Source organism: Copadichromis virginalis, linkage group LG3 (assembly GCF_057382275.1).
Source record: "Copadichromis virginalis isolate Kocher_CV1m ecotype Utaka linkage group LG3, C_Virginalis_male_GT1.1, whole genome shotgun sequence".
NCBI classification, from domain to species: Eukaryota; Metazoa; Chordata; class Actinopteri; order Cichliformes; family Cichlidae; genus Copadichromis; species Copadichromis virginalis.
The window spans coordinates 1,057,619-1,080,940 of record NC_140620.1 but is presented as its reverse complement, the minus strand read 5'-3'; the positions used below and the strand labels follow the sequence as shown (position 1 = coordinate 1,080,940).

General features: G+C 43.4%; 2 protein-coding genes and 1 pseudogene across 2 annotated transcripts; all 3 read right to left on the bottom strand.

Moving 5' to 3' along the window:
- Nucleotides 1-1,445: 1,445 nt before the first annotated feature.
- Nucleotides 1,446-3,507, bottom strand: LOC146712200 (uncharacterized). The gene is made up of 3 exons (XM_085441902.1): nt 3,221-3,507; nt 2,991-3,132; nt 1,446-2,839 (listed from the first exon to the last, which is right to left on the bottom strand). The coding sequence occupies exon 3, from the start codon at nt 2,727-2,729 to the stop codon at nt 1,797-1,799; it is 933 nt and encodes a 310-aa protein (XP_085298028.1). The 5' UTR covers nt 2,730-2,839; nt 2,991-3,132; nt 3,221-3,507; the 3' UTR covers nt 1,446-1,796.
- A 1,969-nt stretch (nt 3,508-5,476) lies between these two features.
- On the bottom strand, nt 5,477-9,676 carry LOC146712199 (uncharacterized; annotated as a pseudogene).
- An 852-nt stretch (nt 9,677-10,528) lies between these two features.
- Nucleotides 10,529-20,017, bottom strand: LOC146712198 (uncharacterized). The gene is made up of 9 exons (XM_085435991.1): nt 19,992-20,017; nt 19,823-19,899; nt 19,515-19,748; nt 19,147-19,419; nt 14,100-14,177; nt 13,904-13,960; nt 12,816-12,881; nt 10,860-10,904; nt 10,529-10,780 (listed from the first exon to the last, which is right to left on the bottom strand). The coding sequence occupies exons 1-9, from the start codon at nt 20,015-20,017 to the stop codon at nt 10,773-10,775; spliced, it is 864 nt and encodes a 287-aa protein (XP_085292117.1). The 3' UTR covers nt 10,529-10,772.
- Between the last annotated feature and the right edge of the window lie 3,305 nt (nt 20,018-23,322).

Sequence of the window (23,322 nt, the reverse complement as noted above, 5' to 3'; positions counted from 1 at the left end):
TTTTCGGGTTTTTTTTTTTTTTTTTTTACAGTTGTGAGTAGAATAAAAGAACAATTAGAATATGATGTGCTTAGACAATCCGGTTGTTCAGTCTGACGTCACTAGCCGTGTCTGGGCCTAAACTCCGCTGCAGGTCCATATATCAAACGATCACTATGGGATTACTGAGAGTTGAAAAACTGTCTAAAGTCTTTCATCTTTAATAAAATGATCAGCGTTCTGCTCTACCAGGTGTAACAACTGAGTTTAACATCCAGGCATCCATGAAAACGGAATTTATGACATTTAACAGAGTTAGAAGTTAGCAGGGAGTTAGCTCGCTAGCTTCTATCTAAATACAATATAGCATGTCCTGACTGCGGGGTTTTGGAAACAAATTCAAACGTACAGCTCTGTTATCACTTCCAGCATAAATGAAGACAGAAAACTAAACAGCAGTGACGTTTGTAGGGTTACTGAAGTTGGGCTAGCTGGTATATAATGATGTGCTACGTGACCGCTAGCGACACAGCTATGTTAGCATAATATAAACAAGCTAACTTTTTTTCCACTTGATAAAAGTTAACGTGAGTGTTCTCGGTGGTCAGGAACAAATGTAATCGCATGGCAGGATGCTGTAAAAGGACCAAACTTCAGCCAGGAGAACAACTGAGATAATCCATCCACAATACGAGGTTAGTCATTCATATACTGCTGCATGGGCTGGGCTGTAGTTACATCCTAAGGTTTTAAAAACTGAGCTTAAATAAATGATTAGCGGTAATAAAAGCCGAGGGAGGTCAACAGTGATCACTGACTGTTTTAGGAGCTTTTTGAGATTAAATAAAAGAAAATACAAAACATTAAACATGTTAACAACACAAAAGCCATATTAAACGCAGACTACTTTAGACCCGGAAGTAGGATTCGTCGCGTCATCACTGAAGTTAACGTGAGTGTTCTCGGTGGTCAGGAACAAATGTAATCGCATGGCAGGATGCTGTAAAAGGACCAAACTTCAGCCAGGAGAACAACTGAGATAATCCATCCACAATACGAGGTTAGGCTACGTTCACACTGCAGGCGAAAGCGCATCAAATCCGATTTTTTTGACCCTATGCGACCCATATCCGATCATGCTATGACAGTGTGAACGGCGCAAATCCGATATTTTCAAATCCGATCTGGGTCACTTTCGTATGTGGTACTGAATCCGATACATATCCGATGTTTTAGAAAGCGACTGCTGTGTGAATGGTCAAGTCGCATTAAATCCGCCTTTTACGTCACCGACACAAGACTGAAGCCAATTATCAGCGCCAGAGAAGCGCCCGAGAAGACATCGCGAACGCTTCCTGGCCATCCAGTGTAGATGTCAGTGAAACTGTTGGGAAGACAACGTGAACATTTTATTTGTAGGGGAGAGTGAGGTAAGATGAGCCACTTTTTACTCATGTTGCCCTGGATGTGAGAAAAAAATAACACAGAAATAGAATGATAACATATTCCTTTATTTCAGGATGTCTCCTTTCAAATGTAATGATCAGAATCTATGTCTGATGACGCTGCCCAAAATAATGACCTATTAAAAAAAAATGCTCCTTTGGCTCAACTTGCCCCAGATTAGGGGTAAATTGAACCTAGTCAGTGGGTAAACTGAGCCATCTTGGGGCAAACTGACCATGTAGTTTTTAAAATGTAAAACTGATCATATTGTGAAAACAAACCATTTTAACAGTTGTAAACCTGTGAGAACAAACCTGGAAACTGGTGGTTTCTAAACAAACCACCAGTTCAAAACCATTTATTCAAAAGAACTATTCAATATTCCAATGATCAAGGTTGCAGGGGAATATGAACTGTTGCTCCCTCCTTGCAGTTCCTCCAGCCTGTTGAGGTTGAGGTAGCTTCTTCAGCACATCCTTGCGTGGGAAAGATGCCTCATCATTTTCCTTGAACACAAACGTGGGTTTCTTACTGCTAGTGATCCCTCGGATTCTTCTGAGAAATCTGGCACTCACTTCGTTGTCTGCAAAGCTGTCAACCAGGCCAATGTAATGGTGGCTCCTGGATTTGGATGCAAATCTTACGATGACAAAGTCACCAACTACCAGGTCTGAGACATCTGGTTCACTTCTTTCATCGCTGGAACTCTCATACTCAGAAGTGTCTTCAAATGGGATGGGAACATCACTCTCCTCAGAGCTGCTTTCCACTGCAATTTTTGTCTGGGTTTGTTTCCTCTTCCACATTCCTTGCTTTTTGTGGATTATTTCTTTTTTGCCTTTCAGTTTATTTGTCCTTTCTTCATGGGCTCTCTCAATTGCCTGCTTTTCAGGTGTATCAGTCAGGATTCGTGTCTTCACACGCTTTCGATTTGTTTGTTTCCTGGGCTGCTGACTTTTGGGGAAGGGTAGAATATCAGTGGGAGACACATATCGAGCATGGTTGGGGTCACTTCGTGAACCACATGCATGTACAGGGTCTGGTGAAGGTAGCTCAGCAGAAAGAGAGGCTGAAACCACAGGTGCAACACCTTCAGCGGCAGGCTGCTGCTCCAGGTTGGGCCTGTCTGACACCATGGATGGCTCAAACTCTGCATCAGAGAAGATATCTCTGTTGTAAGGGAAAATCCCAGTGGCTCTAAATCCCGAGGAGATATTTCGTGGTGTCATTGCTGACATGAAAGCATCATTCACACAACCAGCAATTTGGTATATGCTGGCAGTTTTGCCTGGGTTGGACCTCATCGGAGCCCACTTGTTTTTTTCCTTTTTCTGCCACTACCTGCTTTGGTGTCTGTACTGTTGTTACACCTGTTTCGTCAACATTAAAAATCATGTTTGGGGGGAATTTATACCTGTCAAACAAAAAAAGAGCAATGATGATTAGTTAAATTTTTAAGTAATGCAAAAAATGTTAGCTGAGAGTACGCATATTTATTCACTTAACTGTTGTTTGTAGTTGTCATAAATAGTTATTAATGTTTTCAATTAGATAACTTCTGTTACCTGTCGATCACTTTAGCCAGATTGTCAAAGAACTCCCCAACTGTAGTCTTATTGAAGGCTGTAGCTCTTCCCAAAGATGTTGCCTCAGGCATACGGAAAGAGAGATGGTGGCGTGTCAAAAAATTCTTGAACCATTCTTTACCTAAAAAATGTAATGGTAAAGTAATAAACTACACAAAATACATTAGTCTGTGCCAACCTACTGAAATGTTGTTTCTTGCACTTCCTACCGGCTAAACCTTTCTCTGTCCAGTTGCTGGGAGTAGGAATGTTGTTTCTGCCTGCCAATTCTAATGCCAGTTCACGGCATTTCTTTGGGGAAATGCCATGGAACTGCTCTGCAAGCTTCTTGATATGCTCTGATAGCTCCTTCTCCACCTCCTCAGAGAAGACTCTCTTTGCTGAAGCTGTTCCACTATAGCCAACCGATTTGACCTCCTGTGTGTCCCTCTTTTTAATATATCTCCTGAGTGTTGACCTGTCAATTTGTCTTTCTTTAGCCACTGATCTTATGGACTTTCCTCCCTTGACTTCACTCACTGCCCTTTCAATCTCCTCCAGGGGTGTTGAGCCCCAGCTGGTCTTCCGTCTGTAGGTCCTTGGCATGATATCTTTTCTATAATAGTTAACATATGACAAATACAACAAAAGGGTTCAGTATACTGAACTAAAATACTATTTAATAAGTCAGAGCCTTAAATAAATTTCAGTGCCTTATGGTGGGGTAGGTTGAACCATTGGATCAATTTACCCCATAGCCTTTGGCTCACTTTGCCCCATAGCCACCATTTTGAAAAAAACGGGCTAGCTTAGCAATTTAGGCTAATCTTTAGAAAACTTCTTCAGATGATATTATATTTTAGAAACCCACCAACATGTATAATATATCATCTTAGACACAGATACATTTGTTTTAATATTACAGTCAATTTACCTGATAGGCAGAAATTTTACTTTGACAAGCAAAAAACATTTTTTTGTGTAATACAGACTTACCCCTTCTCCAATGTGCTCCTCTTTAATATAGCAGGATGGAAATGATGAGTGCTTCCTGGATTTATGGTCACATGACAAAACATGTACACAGTTACCTAGATACAAGGGGTGGTTCAACTTACCCACTGGCTCATCTTACCTCACTCTCCCCTACTGTATAATCTGCAGATTCTGACAGAAATCTGCAGCTATCCTTTGAAGCACCGCTCCTCTCTTAAACAGCAATAAGGATCATTATTAGGTTATTTACATTATTATGTAAATAACAAAATAACTTAAAGCAAAAATTGGGAAACGTGAAGTCCGAAGTCTTTTTATTAAGGGCCATCAGTCAAACAATACTGTTGCTCTGGGTCTAAACAGAGCGCGTTGTGTGTGACATCTTCTTTTGCGCATGCGGGCCGCTTTGAGCGTTCACACTAGAGCGCGTTTGCTGTCGCATTTTATTTGTAGTGTGAACGAGCAGACAAAAAAATCGGATTTGATCAAAAAATCGGAATTGAGCATTAAGACCTGCAGTGTGAACGTAGCCTTAGTCATTCATATACTGCTGCATGGGCTGGGCTGTAGTTACATCCTAAGGTTTTAAAAACTGAGCTTAAATAAATGATTAGCGGTAATAAAAGCCGAGGGAGGTCAACAGTGATCACTGACTGTTTCAGGAGCTTTTTGAGATTAAATAGAAGAAAATACAAAACATTAAACATGTTAACAACACAAAAGCCATATTAAACGCAGACTACTTTAGACCCGGAAGTAGGATTCGTCGCGTCATCACTGAACAACCGGATAGGGTTCGGCTGCAGATCAGAAGAACAGGAAATGATTCGTAAGTGTGTGTCTTGTTTGGATGACTTGATTAACCCCTGTTTAAAGGACAATTGTAAACTTTTATTCTCAAAGCATTTCATGTGGCTTTAAAGCTGTCAAGTATGAGATTAAGCTGCTGAACCTGACCTCTGACATGCCAGAGCAGGTAGTTTAGCTAAACTTTGGTGTGTAACTGTGCAGAGTGAGGAATTTATTGACAGTGGGGGTCTGCCTGTCATAAAATGAGGAGTAAGAGCTGCCTCAGTAAGATACCCCGCAAGATCCACTTGGTGCTTGCTGTGACTGCATGTAGTGGGATCTCCCAGTGTGCATAGAGATTGACAGACCACGTGACTTTCGCGCACTGCATGCCGGTAACTCGTGGCAAAACAATCCAAGCGCCGCATCAAATGCACGCATTTGCAGCTGTAAATTATCTCTTTGTGTCCAGAATGGGCCGACGCAATCTTTCTTTTCAGTTTGTACTAATATACAGTGTCAGAACCAATACAAATAAAGTAAGTGTTGCACAAGTCTTTCATCAGGACTGTCTTTATTTATAACTGACAACAGTGTTACATGTTACTATTGAAGCTTACAGGACAAAGGCAAAATAGTATACCGTTGTGCATTATTTGCTGATTTGTATAAAAAAAACAGCTGCACAACAAAACAATAACAACCACAACAAACAATTGATACAACAAATTGGAAAACAGTTATTCATCACTTGCATGCTTCACAACAACACTTGGGCACATATTTGTGAGCGCACATGACACAGCGACTATCTTATCCAGCAAAGTCATGTTCTCACCTTCACATGGCACCACAAAACCTAAACGGATGGTGTCATTTAGGATAGTGTACTTGGACCGTAGACAGTCTATAACGCGTTCAACATGGATCCTGACATGTGCCAGTTTTCGTGTGTCCTCCACATCTTTTGCTTGTAGCTGACTACGACCCCGTGTAAATGCTGGGATTTTTAAAGTGGCACCCATTAAGGCAACACTTTCCTTGATATCAAAACCCCGGTCAGCGAGCACTGTGTCCCCAGGTGACAGCTTCTATAGAAAGCCAGATGTTTCAGCTATTCGTTTATCGCTGGTACGCCCTCCCCATCCTTTAGAAATGAAAGAGATGGTCCCTTGTGGTGTGATGCCAATGAGATATTTCATTGTGTGTCTACTTTTGTATGTGGAATACGTCTCTGCCATGGCGCGTACATTTTGTGCTCTCTCTATGAACAGTTCAAAACAGTCAATAATAACTGTCACCCGGTCACCAAACATCTCAACATACTGGTGTGGCATACTGGCCTGTATGCAATGTCTTCCCGGCCAGTGCACCAGTGGACTGAGGTGAGCGTATCGCACATTTACAGTAATGTTAAATACAGTGGATGTGGTTGTTCGGCTAATATCAAAGAGGTGTGCAATATGTGCAATTGGAAGGTTGAGTCTTAAACGCATGAGAGTCAACAAGAGCATCTGAAACTGGGAAATTTTCCTGTCAGTGTCTGGCAAGCTCGGGCTGATTTGTTGTAGCACTCCCATTAATAAAGCAAAAGAAGGCAGCCCTGTGTAGAATTTAACTTTAGAGTTGTTATCTTTCAAGAATTCCATGTCTAATTTCCTTTTGGACAGTTCTTTTTGTAATATTAGGTTTTCTTCCTGCAGGTGTGCTATTTCTTGTAACCTTAGAGAACACATTTTACAGTCCTGCAGATCTTCATCCTCGTGCTGTGGAGTTATCTGCTGTGGTTGGATCTCAGCTGTAGTTTCCGTAGTGACAGGTGCTGAAAAACACACATGCATACAGACAAAGACAAGATCATTTTATGTGCAAAAACAAGACAGCACCTAATGTGGAAATAGTGGAATTAATTTATGTACACAGACAATTTTACCTGCATGGATTTCGCCTGGATGAGCCGTCTCTGACCCACTACGTCCTCCTTACAACACTCAGGGCGCACTGCGCTTTAGGGCGCGCCGTACTTTTTGAAGAAAATCTAAGACTTTTAAGTGCGCCTTATGGTTGTGAAAATACGGTATGTAGTAATTAAGTTACTTTTCTGACACAGTAATTAGATAAGTATTTTAAATACAATATTGACTAAGTAATTAGTAATTAATAACTGTTTTAAAGTAACTTAACCAACACTGCTCATAACACATACTTATAGGTAGGGATGAGTATCGTTTAGGTTTTATCCGATACCGGTGCCAAATCGGTACTTTTGAAACGGTGCCGGTGCTTAAACGGTGCTCAAACCGGTGCTTAAAGAATGGAGAACACAAAATTGGTCCAAAAACCTCTCATGTTCAGAAGTTTTTTTGTAAAAAGATAACAATGTTAGCCTTTTCTGCAGCTATGGGGCATATATGGTATCACTCTTGGCTGGAAGCAGTGCTTAAACAATGGAAAAAACACAAACTTTGTCCTAAACCTCTCATGTTTAACTGTTTTCCACTTTTTCTTTGGTCATTTTAGCCTTTTTGGCCAGGGTGAAGGGAGTATCTGCCATCAAACAAGAAGACAGCCGCATGTAGCTATGATGATGTTTGCTTGTTCACCTTACATGCATTAATGTAATAACGTGGTTAGCCTACTCAACGTAAATTACACACCAACAACATTAAGCTACTCACGCAGAGAAGAACGGCTGCTGCTGCATCATCATCCTCATCATTTCTGCTACACTGGCAGGGCTAGGGGCCAGGACTCTCCTCTTCGGGTTTTTGGGGGATGTTGCTAACTCCGGGTCCGATAACAGGCACCACACCCGCAGTAGATGCGCTCGGTGTGAGGTTGCGCAGCAAGCTATCAAATACGGCGCATTTCTCGGCTTTTAAAAAAAACGCTATGCGTCGCCAGGTGTTTCATCAGATTCGAGGTGTTACCTCCTTTGACAGTATCACAGTATCAGCTTAAAGCACTTGTTGCTGCTGAGTTTGCATCTTTTGCTGTGAAGTACAGCCAGACTTCTGACCGCTTTGCCTTGGGCATTTTTAATCTGTAGCTCTGCTCTAAAAGAACGTACGTACCTGGACCCGCCTACTATCCTCGGAAACGTAAAATGATTGGCTAGAAGTGTATCACAGCTCAGGAAAAAAAAGCACCGAAATATGCGCTGCTTTTCGGTCTGGTTACTACCATTCATGTCAGAACCGGTGCCATCATGGCACTGGACACCGGTACCCATCCCTACTTATAGGGCCTTGGGGGTGGACACGTTATACGGCGTCCAGAGGACGTTCTGTGTATTCTCTGGCGCTGGTGCCCTACCCTCAATTTTAAATGCATTTAGACACTAAGGGTTTTCGGGAGGAGCCGTGCTGCTCTCTGAGAGGAAGCAGGAACCGTGCTCTCCTGAGTTTTAAATGCACTTTAGAACAGCACACAACAACACTACATATGAGCGGGCGTAGGAAGGTTTGGGGTCTTCACTCACCCCGGTTCTGTTAGCCGTCAGTGCTGGGGGGCTGGGAGGAGGTGCTGGCCGTCAGACTGGGGTCTGGGATGCGGGGCCTCCCCGCTACTGCAGATAAGGAGGCGGTCTGCTTTCCTTCACCCCAGAGTCTCCTCCACCCCTGTGTCTGTCTCCACGTCGGGTGAGTGCCGAGTATTTGGTTGTGCATATGGGGTGGGAATGCACGTCTGTGTCCGCGTGCGCCTGTTCGTCTGTGTCTATATATGTCAGGTTGGGTGTTAGACTCAACCTCTCTGGGAACATCTCAGGCTCTCCGACGTATGGAGACCTATCTCTTCTCACCACACTCCCTGCCGGTGGCTGATGCCTTCAGACATTGGTGTCACTCCTGGTGGCCGATTGGCGGGGCCTGGCACCTGTGGCCTGGCTGGGCCCCTTCCGTGGGGTGGGATGCCCTTCAGCACCTGGGCCTGAGGCTCGGTCCTCTCTGGCACAGCTGGCTGCCGACAGAGCCCGCGGGCACGTCACTGCAACCCCCTCTGGCCTCTGCTCCGTGGCTGATGGGTGACCTCTCGATTGGGGCTCTCCTCAGCTCTTCCCAGGAGGGTGTATCGCCATACAGGTGTCCTGGTGTTTTGGTTTTTTTTTCTTCTTTTTTTTTCCTTTTTCTTTTTTTCTTGCCCCCTTTCGCACCGTCTCTTCTCCCCTCTACTTTTTTCTCTCCCTCTATTTCTTTCATTCTTTCTCCCTGTTCTATCCTCCAGTCATGTCTGTACTGTCTGTAACAACTGAAAATCAAATCAAATAAATACCTAATTATAATAAAGGTCAATCAAATGGACCAATATGGCAAGGCCATGATGATCCACTTGGTAAAATGAATCCGCTTGGCATCTTTCTTGGCCTTCAGACAACAATTCTGATGGCTATAGATCCAAACGGGACACAAAAAAAACCAACAATCGGTTTGCATAACCAAAGAATTTCTGCACAAACTGTCAGAAACCGTCTCAGGGAAGCTCATCTGCATGCTCGTAGTCCTCACTGCAGTTCGTCGTCATAACCGGCTTGAGCGGGCAAACACTCTCATTCGATGCCGTTTGGCACAGTCCTGGTTTTCACTGTTTATGGCAGACAGCTTGTGTGGCCTTGTGTGGGTGAGCGGTTTGCTGATGTCAATGTTGTGGCTCGAGTGGCCCGTGATAGCGGTGGGGTTCTGGTATGGACAGGCGTATGTTATGGACAACGAACACAGGTGCATTTTATTGATGGCATTTTGAATGCACAGAGGTACCGTGATAAGTAAATGGTAAATGGCCTGTATTTATATAGCGCTTTTCTAGTCCCTAAGGACCCCAAAGCACTTCACACCACATTCAGTCATCCACCCATTCACACAGTGGTGATGGCAGCTACATTGTAGAGCATACTCACCAGACATGTCACCCATTGAGCATGTTTGGGATGCTCTGGATTGGCGTATATGCCCGCGTGTTCCAGTTCCTGCCCATATTCAGCAACTTCACACAGCTATTGAAGAAAAGTGGACCAACATTCCATAGGTCACGATCAACAACCTGATCAACTCTATGTGACGGAAATGTGTTGCTCTGCGTTAGGCAAATGGTGGCAACACCACATACTGACTGGTTTTCTGCCCCTCCAACCCCCCATAAAGCAAAACTCTGCACGTTTCAGAGTGGTCTTTTATTGTGGGCAGTCTAAGGCACACCTGTACATTATTGATGCTGTCTAATCAGCCCCTTGATATGCCACACCTGTGAGGTGGGTAAAGAAAAAGTGCTCACTAACACAGATTTAGACAGATTTGAGAACAATATTTGAGAGTCATGGGTCTTTTGTGTATGTAGAAAAATCTTCAGATGTTTGAGTTCAGCTCGTGAAAAATGGGAGCAAAAAGAAAAGTGCTGCGTTTAGATTTTGTTTAGTATATATACACACACACACACACCCACACACACACATATATATGGAGATAGATAGATGAGGAACTGTCAGTCTGAAATTATTCACAGTATGAAGATAAAACCATGCATACCTCCATTAAACATACTAAAGTTGCACTGCTGATTGTGAGTGGGTCAGGAAGTCACTGACTGTCCATTTACTAACTTTGATGTGTTTAGGACAGCAAAGTACCAACCAGCAGCTCCATTATCAATTCACCCAGGACTGCAGGACTCAGCTCTGTCTGAGACACATCAGGACCTCACAGGGACTGACTGACACAGGCTGTTAGATGTAACAAACACAGATTCAGACACATCTGGGATTCTTTTAAACAAACTTTTATTAAACACAGGTCCATCCTTTAATACATATATATGGATCCTTTAAAGTCATTCACATGTTTGTAGAAGAATGAAAAGAGCAAAACTAATACTCAAAGTACAAATCTTCTCCTCCACGATCAACACTGTCTAATGAAGATTCAGGAATAACTGATGATGCCTCAGCAGGCTCTGAAAGAGGAGCAGAGTGAAGGATGAAGGTCGTCCATCAGACCGAGTGTGTCCTCAGCTTCCTGTTCAGAGACAAACATCACTGATGTCAGCTGTTCACCCTTTTACCTTTATTTAAATACTCCTGTGTGTGAATGTTACCTGCTCTCACTGATGAGTACACAGCACATGGATCAGCTGACTGCTCTGTAACACACACACAGGGTTAGAGTATCACACACCTGTCTGTGTGTTTCATGTTTATTTTTTCCAGCATAGCTCAGTGGTGCTCCTTGCTCCCCCTAAAGGCCATTCGTGGATACTCTGCTTCTGCAGGCAAAGCGCATCAAATCCAACTTTTTTGACCCTATGCGACCCATATCTGATCATGGTGTGACAGTGTGAACGGCACAAATCTGATATTTTCAAATCCGATCTGGGTCACTTTCGTATGTGGTGCTGAATCCGATACACAAGACAGACGCCAATTATCAGCGCCGGAGAAGACATCGTGAACACTTCCTGGCCATCCAGTGTAGATATCAGTGAAACTGCTGGGAAGACAACGATGGAGAAACGTGAACATTTTCTTTGTTCTGTATAATCTGCAGATTCTGACAGAAATCTATCCTTTGAAGCAGCGCTCCTCTAAAACGGCAATAAGGATCATTATTAGGTTATTTACATTATTATGTAAATAACAAAATAACTTAAAGCAAAAATTGGGAAACGTAAAGTCCGAAGTCTTTTTATTAAGGGCCATCAGTCAAACAACACTGTTGCTCTGGGTCTAAACAGAGCGCGTTGTGTGTGACGTCTTCCTTTGTGCATGCGGCCGCTTTGAGCGTTCACACTAGAGAGCGTTTGCTGTCGCATTTTATTTGTAGTGTGAACGAGCAGACAAAAAAATCGGATTTGATAAAAAAATCTGAATTGAGCATTAAGACCTGCAGAGTGAACGTAGCCTTAGACACACCTCTGAGTCAGTGCAGATTATTATGTATGCCAAAGTAAAAGCAGCTGCTGTTCTAAACAAACACAGCCTAGAAGTAATGCTTTTACTCCTTCCAGGCTGGACGACTGTAATTCATTATTATCAGGATGTCCTAAAAACTCGCTGAAAAGCCTTCAGCTAATCCAAAATGCTGCAGCAAGAGTCCTGACAGGGACTAGAAAGAGAGAGCAGATTTCTCCTGTTTTGGCTTCCCTTCATTGGCTTCCTGTTAAATCCAGAATTGAATTCAAAATCCTGCTCCTCACATACAAGGTCTTAAATAATCAGGCCCCATCTTATCTCAATGACCTTGTAGTACCATATCACCCTATTAGAGCACTTCGCTCTCGCTCTGCAGGCCTACTTGTTGTTCCTAGAGTATTTAAAAGTAGAATGGGAGGCAGAGCCTTCAGTTTTCAGGCCCCTCTTCTGTGGAACCAGCTTCCAGTTTGGATTCAGGAGACAGACACTATCTCTACTTTCAAGATTAGGCTTCAAACTTTCCTTTTTGCTAAAGCATATAGTTAGGGCTGGACCAGGTGACCCTGAATCCTCCCTTAGTTATGCTGCAATAGACGTAGGCTGCCGGGGATTCCCATGATGCACTGAGTTTTTCCTTTCCAGTCACCTTTCTCACTCACTATGTGTTAACAGACCTCTCTGCATTGAATCATATCTGTTATTAACCTCTGTCTCTCTTCCACAGCATGTCTTTATCCTGTCTTCCTTCTCTCACAGCAGATGGCCCCGCCCCTCCCTGAGCCTGGTTCTGCCGGAGGTTTTTTCCTCTTAAAAGGGAGTTTTTCCTTCCCACTGTCGCCAAAGTGCTGCTCATAGGGGGTCATATGATTGTTGGGTTTTTTCCAGTGTATGTATTATTGTTGGGTCGACCTTACAATATAAAGTACCTTGAGGTGACTGTTGTTGTGATTAGGTGCTATATAAACAACATTGAATTGAACTGAAATTGAGGGGTGTCCTGTGGGGGGTGCTCTGGGTGTCGTCCCATTGCTTCAAACCATTCAATCCCAAAATATAAATACATCAATATCAATGTATAAATAAAATTGAATTGACTTATGGTGAGTGCCATGCTTTGTCGTTATGGTGGTTACTATGGTTACCTTTCCTCTTGCCAGCTTTCTTCTTGCTTTTGATGACCACCTGACCATAAGCGACGTCCTCAGGACCTGAAAACAGCGAGATGGATGGAGTGACTCGAGACGGAGTTCGGTCACAGCCAATATCTACAAACAAGCTGCTCTGTGAGGATTTTCAGTGCTCAAGGTCATGTTTTTTTTAAAATTTTTATTATTATTATTCTTTTAAGATTTGCATTTTTATAGTTGCATGTTTTTGATCGGAGAAAATTTAGTAGGTTGTTCATAAAGTTTGTTTCCATATTCCTGAAGCAGGTTGTAGCTGTGGCATTGAAACATAAATATTATTATTATTATTATATGGTTCCTATGTTATGTTGTTTCCATCTACTGGACTTGAGTATGGCGCTTGTATTTGAATTGTAATTTTATATATATACATATATGTATATATACATATAAGTTCAGGTTGTCATGTCTGCGTCTCATGTTTCCTGTTTTATTTTGAAGAGGTCTTGTGTTTCTATGTTCACTGTGTTTAGTTTTACTCTTTCCCTGCGAGTTCATTATGTTCAGGTGGGTTGTGCTGTTTTGATCTTTATAGTTATTGTTTCCCTAGGCTTCAGTTATGGTTATCACAGGTTTAGTTCTTGTAATGTGGCTTCCCTGTGTTCCATGTTGTGTCTACTGTGCCTTTCTGTACCATTCCAGGTTCCTATGTTCTGTCTCCCCAGTTGCTCTTAAGTTTACATGTCTAGAGTTCAGTCAGTGTGTTTTACTTTGAAGGTCCGTGTCTCATGTCAGTGTTTCTAGTTTTGTTTCCCTTGTCTCGTCCAGCCTGATTACTCCCAGCTGTGCTCTCCTCCTGTGTCTTGTTCCCTCGTTATCCCTCAGTGTATTTAAGCCCTGTGTTTCTCTTTGTCAGTGTCGTAGTCTCCCTCATGGCTGTGTTTCCCTGTGTGTTAGTTATCCATGTCCAAGTTTAGTTTTGTTATATTTTTCGTGCCATTCTGCAATAAAGCAGCTTTTTGAGTTTGATTCCTGTGTGGTGAGTTTTGCGTTCTGGTCCTTCCCCTGCCTGCACAGCTGAAACATGACATGTTCATGTGTACCTGAAGTTTGAGTCCTCACATCAGAGTAGACAGCTTGTAGATCAGCAGGATATTTGTCTGGAATACAGACATTCATAGAGGCAGTAGTTTTCAGCCTTCAGTAGTACTCCTTTTAACATAGATTTAAAGAGTACAGTATGTGGCTACATAACATGCTTGTCTTATTTTGATGACAGCACACATGGTGACAGCCTACCTCTCCTGTTGGCTCTCTGCTTGATCGTGACATCAGCATAGGTCACATCCACAGGAGGAGGAGACGGGTTTTTACTTCCTGAGAAGAGAGGAGGGGGAAACACATGAACATGATTGTGGTGACCCTCAGTATGTGTGAAATCTGTGTTTAGGACTTAACTTTGTGGTCCTTGTTGTGTTAGCCAATGTTGGGAGACATTATCTTCAAAAGTAACTTATTACTTTACAACATAATTAAACATTTATGCTAAGTGTTACTTACTGAGAAGATTAGCTAGTTAGAGTTTTTGCTTTTCCAAGTCAATCATTTATTTTGTTGACACTAACATGTTATTACAGACTGAAGTACTCTGTGCTGGATATGATGGACTCTATGAAGAAACGTTTTTAATATAATGTACATATTCTAGGAATTAGCTGGAGCTCTTCTGCCTTGCTCTACGATAAATCCTAAAGAAGTGAAAGGTGATGAAATGTACAGGGAGTGCAGAATTATAAGGCAAATGAGTATTTTGTCCACATCATAGGCTCGAAAGCCTACTACCAATTAAGCATATTAGGTGATGTGCATCTCTGTAATGAGAAGGGGTGTGGTCTAATGACATCAACACCCTATATCAGGTGTGCATAATTATTAGGCAACGTCCTTTCCTTTGGCAAAATGGGTCAAAAGAAGGACTTGACAGGCTCAGAAAAGTCAAAAATAGTGAGATATCTTGCAGAGGGATGCAGCAGTCTCAAAATTGCAAAGCTTCTGAAGCGTGATCATCGAACAATCAAGCGTTTCATTCAAAATAGTCAACAGGGTCGCAAGAAGCGTGTGGAAAAACCAAGGCGCAAAATAACTGCCCATGAACTGAGAAAAGTCAAGCGTGCAGCTGCCAAGATGCCACTTGCCACCAGTTTGGCCATATTTCAGAGCTGCAACATCACTGGAGTGCCCAAAAGCACAAGGTGTGCAATACACTCAGGAACAGGATTTTAAAAACTCTGTTCCTGAGTGTATTGCTCTTTATTTAAGTGAACAGAGGGTTTCCACTTTACAGCAGGCTGCCATACTGGCAGATGAGTTTACCCTAACTCATAAAACAAATGCTGTGGAATGTGACATCCCTTCTCACTACAATACATCTTGGAGAGCTAGGAGGGAGCCAGCTAACGAGGCTGAAAAGGTGGTGGTTTCAAGTTCCAAAGCAAAACTGTGTTTCTTCTGCCACAAGCCTGGCCATGTGGTTTCCCTTTGTGTATGGTTTTGGGGACCAGGGCGGGGCAATTCTTTCAAACTTGTGTTGCGTTCCTGTACCCCTAGACTGGGGCGTAACATAAAGTGGGGGCTCGTCCGGGATCGTTGAAAAGGGAGTTTTGAGTTGGAATTGGTTTTTGATTATCTTGGGGTTTTTTTTTTGCCTTTAGAGGTTCAACTTCCCAGTTAAGTTAGGTGAGTGTCCAGCTGAGCTTATTAAGTTCTTCCTTCGGGCACTATTTTGTTATTTTGCCTTTTTTATTTTCGGAGTAATCCTGGGCGGGGATTAGTTCCCTGTTGGGGGTAGGCAATTCAGGGCCCCGGTCGCTGAAGTTCTGCCTTTCAAGTCGCCTCGAGCCCAGCACGCTCCAGAAGATAGGTAGGTAAAGGTTGTTGTGCTTAGGAACTGGGTAAGTTGTGTTTGTTTATTGTGTATGCTGTAAGAGGTCAGTTGGTCAGTTAAACTAAGTTGTGTAGTTTCTGAGTGAGTTGGCAGACGGGTGTGGTAGTGTCCTAATTAGGGTGTTTTCTAACCCTTCTCCGGCCCCCAAAATGGCTGATGAAGCCATCAGTGCACAGGTGTCTAGAAGCTCGTTTGTAAGCAGTAACATCCACCTGGTTCCCGTTTTCTGTGAATCCAGTGTTGAGAGCTTCTTCAGTGTATTTGAAAGCATAGCAACTGCATTACAGTGGCCTGAAGACGTGTGGGGGGTGATGTTGCTGTGTAAATTCACAGGTAAGGCTCAGGAAGTTTGCTCTGGTCTGTCTATGCAGGACAGCCTAGTTTATGAAAAGATTAAAAGTGCTGTCCTCCAAGCCTATGAACTTGTGCCTGAGGCCTATAGGCAGAACTTTCGAGGTTTGGAGTTGGCACAGGGTCAGTGCTACCTTGACTTTGCTCGGGAGAAGGCAAAGCTTTTTGGTAGGTGGTGCTCTGCAAGCCAGGTTAAAAGTTTGGGGTCGTTACGTGAGCTCATGCTTGTGGAGGATTTTAAAAACTCTGTTCCTGAGTGTATTGCTCTTTATTTAAGTGAACAGAGGGTTTCCACTTTACAGCAGGCTGCCATACTGGCAGATGAGTTTACCCTAACTCATAAAACAAATGCTGTGGAATGTGACATCCCTTCTCACTACAATACATCTTGGAGAGCTAGGAGGGAGCCAGCTAACGAGGCTGAAAAAGTGGTGGTTTCAAGTTCCAAAGCAAAACTGTGTTTCTTCTGCCACAAGCCTGGCCATGTGGTTGCTGATTGTGTGAAACTGGCACTTAAGCGGAAAGCGTATCGAAAGGGAAGAAGGCCTGATTTGAAAACAGTCACTCATGGTTCTCAAACTAACAAGGTTGTCAGGCCCAGCAAAGGACCACACTTGGGGCATAGTTGTTTAAGGGGCTCCTGTGGTCAGTGTAAGGGATCAATTAACCCTGAGTGGCCGCTGGTTGACGATTTCCCAGGTCCCCAAAATGACCTGCAGGGGGACAGGCTATGTATAAAACCACCAGTAAGACCCGCAACCCTGGCTAACAAACATGCCTGTACCGGTGACTTGAGGAATCGTCTGCAAAGTGTTGCAGAAGGGTCTTCTGACTGCCTGTGTTCTCCACATGTGATGGCTCAAAAAAGCCCTAGCCATCACATGAGACATTGTTTTGAGGGTCTGGGGCCACCTTCAGTAAGTATTTTGAACCCATTGAGATGGGGTTGGCAGCTTCCGCTGACAATGCCTAACCGTTGCTACGCGGTTTGGTAGGTGGAAAGCCTGCATTTCGTCCTGACACGGCTATGGACTCACTTTTGGTTATCATAATCATTTGACAAACCACGGGTTTGTATTTATGGGAGGGGGTGTTACGGCCCTAGCAGGGCCTCCTCCTGAAGGTGCCTGTGTGGGCGTGTCCCACCACCTCTTCTGCCTGAGGTGCCACCTTTCCCTGTTACACAGCTGACTCACATCAGTAATTAAAAGTATTTAAGCCCAGGGAAAGGTGAGCTCTGGGCCAGAGTGCCATTTTGTGTGGTGTTTGCAGCTAGTGAGCTGTGTGTGTTTTGTGGTGTTTGCAGCTAGTGAGCTGTGTGTGTTTTGTGGTGTTTGCAGCTAGTGAGCTGTGTGTGTTTTGTGGTGTTTGCAGCTAGTGAGCTGTCTGTGTTTTGTGGTGTTTGCAGCTAGTGAGCTGTGTGTGTTTTGTGGTGATTGCAGCTAGTGAGCTGTGTTTGTGGTTTCCAGCTAGTGAGCTGCGCTTTCCTTTTGACTTTGCTTTATTGACCAACGCCTGAGTTTTGTTTGTTTCTTTTATGGTGATAACGGCTTGTCTGTCTCTTTTAGTTGAATTACTTCAATAAAACTGTTTTATTTAACTGTTTTGCCTCCCTGACTCCTTTTTCTGACCCGGTCACTTTTGTTACTTCCCCCTCCCCGCCTAGACCCCTCAGGGGAACGTAACACTCAGAGACATGGCCAAGGTAAGAAAGGCTGAAAGACGACCACCACTGAACAAGACACACAAGCTGAAACGTCAAGACTGGGCCAAGAAATATCTCAAGACTGGTTTTTCTAAGGTTTTATGGACTGATGAAATGAGAGTGAGTCTTGATGGGCCAGATGGATGGGCCCGTGGCTGGATTGGTAAAGGGCAGAGAGCTCCAGTCCCACTCAGACGCCAGCAAGGTGGAGGTGGAGTACTGGTTTGGGCTGGTATCATCAAAGATGAGCTTGTGGGGCCTTTTCGGGTTGAGGATGGAGTCAAGCTCAACTCCCAGTCCTACTGCCAGTTTCTGGAAGACACCTTCTTCAAGCAGTGGTACAGGAAGAAGTCTGCATCCTTCAAGAAAAACATGATTTCCATGCAGGACAATGCTCCATCACACGCGTCCAAGTACTCCACAGCGTGGCTGCAAGAAAGGGTATAAAAGAAGAAAAACTAATGACATGGCCTCCTTGTTCACCTGATCTGAACCCCATTGAGAACCTGTGGTCCATCATCAAATGTGAGATTTACAAGGAGGGAAAACAGTACACCTCTCTGAACAGTGTCTGGGAGGCTGTGGTTGCTGCTGCACGCAATGTTGATGGTGAACAGATCAAAACACTGACAGAATCCATGGATGGCAGGCTTTTGAGTGTCCTTGCAAAGAAAGGTGGCTATATTGGTCCCTGATTTGTTTTTGTTTTGTTTTTGAATGTCAGAAATGTATATTTGTGAATGTGGAGATGTTATATTGGTGTCACTGGTAAAAATAAATCATTGAAATGGGTATATATTTGTTTTTTGTTAAGTTGCCTAATAATTATGCACAGTAATAGTCACCTGCACACACAGATATCCCCCTAAAATAGCTAAAACTAAAAACAAACTAAAAACTACTTCCAAAAACATTCAGCTTTGATATTAATGAGTTTTTTGGGTTCATTGAGAACATGCTTGTTGTTCAATAATAAAATTATTCCTCAAAAATACAACTTGCCTAATAATTCTGCACTCCCTGTGATGTCACTAATTTATTCTTTTTACACTACATTTTGACATCTTCCACACTAAAAGAATAAACTGAGATATAATATAGATTTATGTGTCAGGGGCAGCCCAAATACACATTTTATTTTGAAAGGTCACAGAGTAAATTGAAGAATCACTGAGCAGCATCACTCAAGTATTCATTCAAACCCACCATGACTGCATGTTTGGATGAGTAAAACCCACTGATCTGGACAGAGGTGACCCAGTCAGTTCATTTTTATGTAGGGTCAGAAGGTCAGCACAGTAATCAGATTACAACTGTTCATATCAGGTGAGTGAAAGCTTTCATACCTTTAAGTTTCCAGCAGAGGAACAGAACCAAACCTAGAACTAGAACCAGGAGAAGCCCAGAACCCAGACCTGCAACAATGGGGACCAGGAGAGAGGGAGGAGGAGGAGGAGGACGGGTGGATGCTGGGAGAGGAGGATAAGTAAGAGGAGGAGCAAAGTTTGAGGAGGTTCTTGGAGAAGGACAGTGAGGAGGGGGAGGACAGTGAGGAGGGGGAGGACAGTGAGGAGGGGGAGGACAGTGAGGAGGGGGAGGATGGATGATTTTGGGAGGATCTGGAGGAGAGTTGATGAAGATGGTTCAGTCAGTTCATTATCAGGTCACATTGTTACATCATTTTTTAAACAGGAAGTGATGTCAGTGTTCTGACCTCTGACCCTCAGAGAGCTCGAAGGAGACTTTCTACCCTGTTCAGTAGAACAGTAGAGACCTTCATCAGCCTGCGTGATGTTAGTGATGATGTGCTCTGGTTTAGGACCATGGCGACTTCCTTTGATGTAGAAATAAGCTCTGACTGTGGCACCATTCCTCTGTCTGCAGCGCAGAATGACATCACTTCCTGTCCTCACAGGAAGTGCAGGGATCTCCAGGATGACATCTATATCTGACCATCAGAGACAAACAGAGTTAATGAGAGCAGAGTCACACAGAGACAGAGACACAGCTGGAACATCTCACCTGTAGTGTCTGATTGGACACTGAGGGAGACGTTGTCACTCTTCTGTCCAGAGGAGTCCTCACACCAGAAGGTTTCACTGGGAGGACAAACAGCCACAACAGCGTAGGAACCAAGAAGCCTCCCAAAGCCTCCACAGTCCTCAGTGGGTCCTCCTCTGGTCCTCTTCACTGTCCATCCATCAGCTGTCTGTCCATCATCAACACAACTCAGATACACTGAAGATCCTCTGAAGACCTGCTGAAGGTTTGGACTGACAGACAGAGACACTGGAGGACACACAGACACACACACGCACACACGCACACGCACGCACACACACACACACACACACACACACGCACACGCACACACACACGCGCACGCACACGCACACGCGCACGCACGCGCACGCACACGCGCGCACACGCACACGCACACACACACGCACACACACACACACACACACACACACACACACACACACAGTAAGTGTATTTGTGTTCTTGTTGGAGTCTCACTGATTGTTTTCACTTCATCTCCTCACCTGCAGAAACAGTCGGTGCAGACAGCAGCAGCACACACACACCTGCAACAGGAGGACAGAGTCAGTAAAGGTCAGAGGTCACTAAAGGTCAGAGGCTCCTCCACCTTGTGTACCTGCACAGGTGAGGAGCTTCTTTCTCTGTGTGACCAAACAGATAAGCAGACGTCTGTGACAGTCACACTGATGGGCCTGCAGTCATTACAAAATCACATGAAAGTTAGAACAGGGTGTGTGTAATTATTCAGCCCTGAGTCAATACTTTGTAGAACCACCTTTTGCTGCAGTTCCAGCTGCCAGTGTTTCAGGGTCTGTCTCTACCAGCTTTGCACATCTACAGACTGAAATCTTTGCTCATTCTTCTTTGCAAAAAGCAGCTCCAGCTCAGTCAGATTAGATGGACAGCGTTTGTGAACAGCAGTTTTCAGATCTTGCCACAGATTCTTGATTTGATTTAGATCTGGACTTTGACTGGGCCGTTCTAACACATGGATATGTTTTATTTTAAACCATCAGACCTGTAAAGAACACGTTTCCATGTACCGAGATGAAGCTCATGTAGCGTATAAATGTTGGGCCTTGGCTGGAAGACCTAAACAAGGCCCAGAATTTGAACAGAAAAAAAAGTGTGAACGCCAGATACAAGTACGCTGTTCGCTTTAAAACTAAAAATGAGAAAATGCTGAGAGCAGATTCTTTGGCCAAGAAAACGCTGAGTAATAATATGACAGATTTTTGGAAAGATGTGAAATCAGAAGAACTTCTTAAGATGGTAGACCTACGTTACTCGTTGCTGGAACGTTGAGCCACCAGCGTCAGTTATTCTGTGATCAGCAAGCCTGAGACTATTAGTCTTCGTGCGACCTTGTACTAAATAGATTTTTCTGTGTTTGTAGATCTTCCCTGGACCCGTCCCTGTATCGTTGAGTGAGCGAGTGAGCGAGAGGAGCGTTGGCGGAAAAGGAAGGGGATCGTTGCTGAGAGAGTGGAGTGTGTTTTCGGACCCTTCCCCTTCCCCTCGGACCCTGGAGCCATGGACCCCTCTCCCAAACACTTTGTATATATTATCACCTGGTGAAATCACTAGTGATGTGCGGATCGATCCTGAAATATTGATTCCTCCGATACCAGTCATTTATGTTCTAGAATTGATTCTCACATTAAAATATCGATATTTTAGTAATTTAGGGTAAATTTGTAGTTTATCATTAACAGGAACACAGTGGAAAGAAACTATAACATTCAGATTGTCTACATTCAAAGGGGGGGGTGGCACCAAGATGGCGGCTTGAACAGTCGTGTTTTTTCAGGAGCTCCGAAAGACCGCAAAATTTGCTAATTAACTTTATTCTCTTTCCACTCAAATTATAACTATGGATGCCCAAAAGGTTATTAAGAATGCAAAGCTGCAATTTGTGCCGTCAAACCCCATTGTTAAGACGTCTTCGCATGCTAAAGTCAGTGACCATGGCTATGCTAGCACTGAAGCTGCCAATGTGGGCTTAAACAAGCGAGAACGGGGAACAGACTCGGCGCTGTCAACTCCATCAAAACAACTGCCGGAGGAGAAAAGAACAAAATCTTCAGAGAAGGAAGATGATATCTCCAATAAAACTATTTTTGAAGCCATTCTGGGACTTGAGAAAAAATATGAAGCACAACTGGAGGATATCAAGGAACAAAACAGCCAAAGTGCAGCTATGGTTGCCAGCTTGGCTAAGGCTGTGGAGTTTAATGCTGCAGAGATAGTTGATTGCAAACTGAAAGTTGTTAAACTGGCAAATGCGAATGAACAGCTGCTTAAAGAAAATGAAGACTTGAAAAGAAGAGTGAGAGAACAAGAGCGCTACCGAATGAGGTGGTGCCTAAAACTGAAAGGGGTGAAGGAAGACAAAGATGAAAACATTAGAGTGAAGGTTTTGCAAACGCTTCAGAAGATTGCCCCTGACTTGAACTTAGAAGAGGCCGTTGATATTGTTCATCGCTTAGGGAAACGAGTTGATGGCAGAAACATCATTATTTTAGTCATACAAAGTCGAAACAAAAAAGAATTGTAGAGGCGCACCAAAGATTCTTCAACCTGCAAACAAGAAGGCATCAGCTTCGCGGAGATGTTGCCGCAGCAGGACATACAAGCTCGACAGCGCCTATGGCCTCTGGTGCAGGAAGCAAGACGTGTGGGTAAACGAGCCTACTTTCGTGGTCCACATGCCTTCATTGATGGACGCAAAGTTGAGGAAAGACAGGAGAACTAAAAATGACAAAAACTGAAATAGTGGAAACTTGTTAGCGGTCTGAGGAGCTCAGCATTTAGTACTTTTTAGTACTTTTTTCTTTTTCTTTTTTCTGTTAATCTGTTAAAAGAAAGGCCTTATTTTTGTACTGCAAAGGTAAAAAATCAAACTGTATTTTTCTACAAGAGACTCATTCAGCTGATAGTGATGTATCTTTTTGGTCAAACCAATGGGGTAGAAAAATCCTGTTTAGCCATGGCTCAACGAGGTCGGGGGGTGTAGCAATTTTATTCAATAACTTTCCCGGGGATCTTGTAATACAGCGGACTGACTTGAATGGTCATTGGTTGATTGCTGTAATGAGAGTTGAAAGTTTGTTTTTCATTTTAGTCAACGTTTATGGATATAACAATGAAAGTCAGAATAAAATTATGTTAGAAGATATAACTTCAAATATTTTTGAACTTAAAGATCGATACCCTACAGAATACATTTTAATGGGTGGTGATTGGAATATGACTCCTGATGAATGGACTGATAGATGGCCCTCAAGGACAGGTAGACCACAAAAGAATAACCTAATTATAGATTTTTTGATAAACAACAAGTTGACAGATATTTGGAGAGAAAGAAATCCAGGAATTAAAAGCTTTTCCTGGTTTGAACCAAATGGAGCTTGTAAATCTAGAATAGACTATTGGCTAGGAAGTGACATCATTCTTAGCCACACTGTAAAAGTTGTGAT

Excerpts from the sequence above, each read along its gene's own strand:
- LOC146712200 (XM_085441902.1), bottom strand. The coding sequence starts at position 2,729 with ATGAGGTCCAACCCAGGCAAAACTGCCAGCATATACCAAATTGCTGGT.
- LOC146712198 (XM_085435991.1), bottom strand. The coding sequence starts at position 20,017 with ATGGACAGACAGCTGATGGATGGACA. Across the intron at positions 19,749-19,822 it reads TGTCCAATCAGACACTACAG|ATATAGATGTCATCCTGGAG; the intron begins GTGAGATGTTCC and ends TCTGATGGTCAG. Across the intron at positions 14,178-19,146 it reads CCTCTGCTGGAAACTTAAAG|GAAGTAAAAACCCGTCTCCT; the intron begins GTATGAAAGCTT and ends CTCTCTTCTCAG.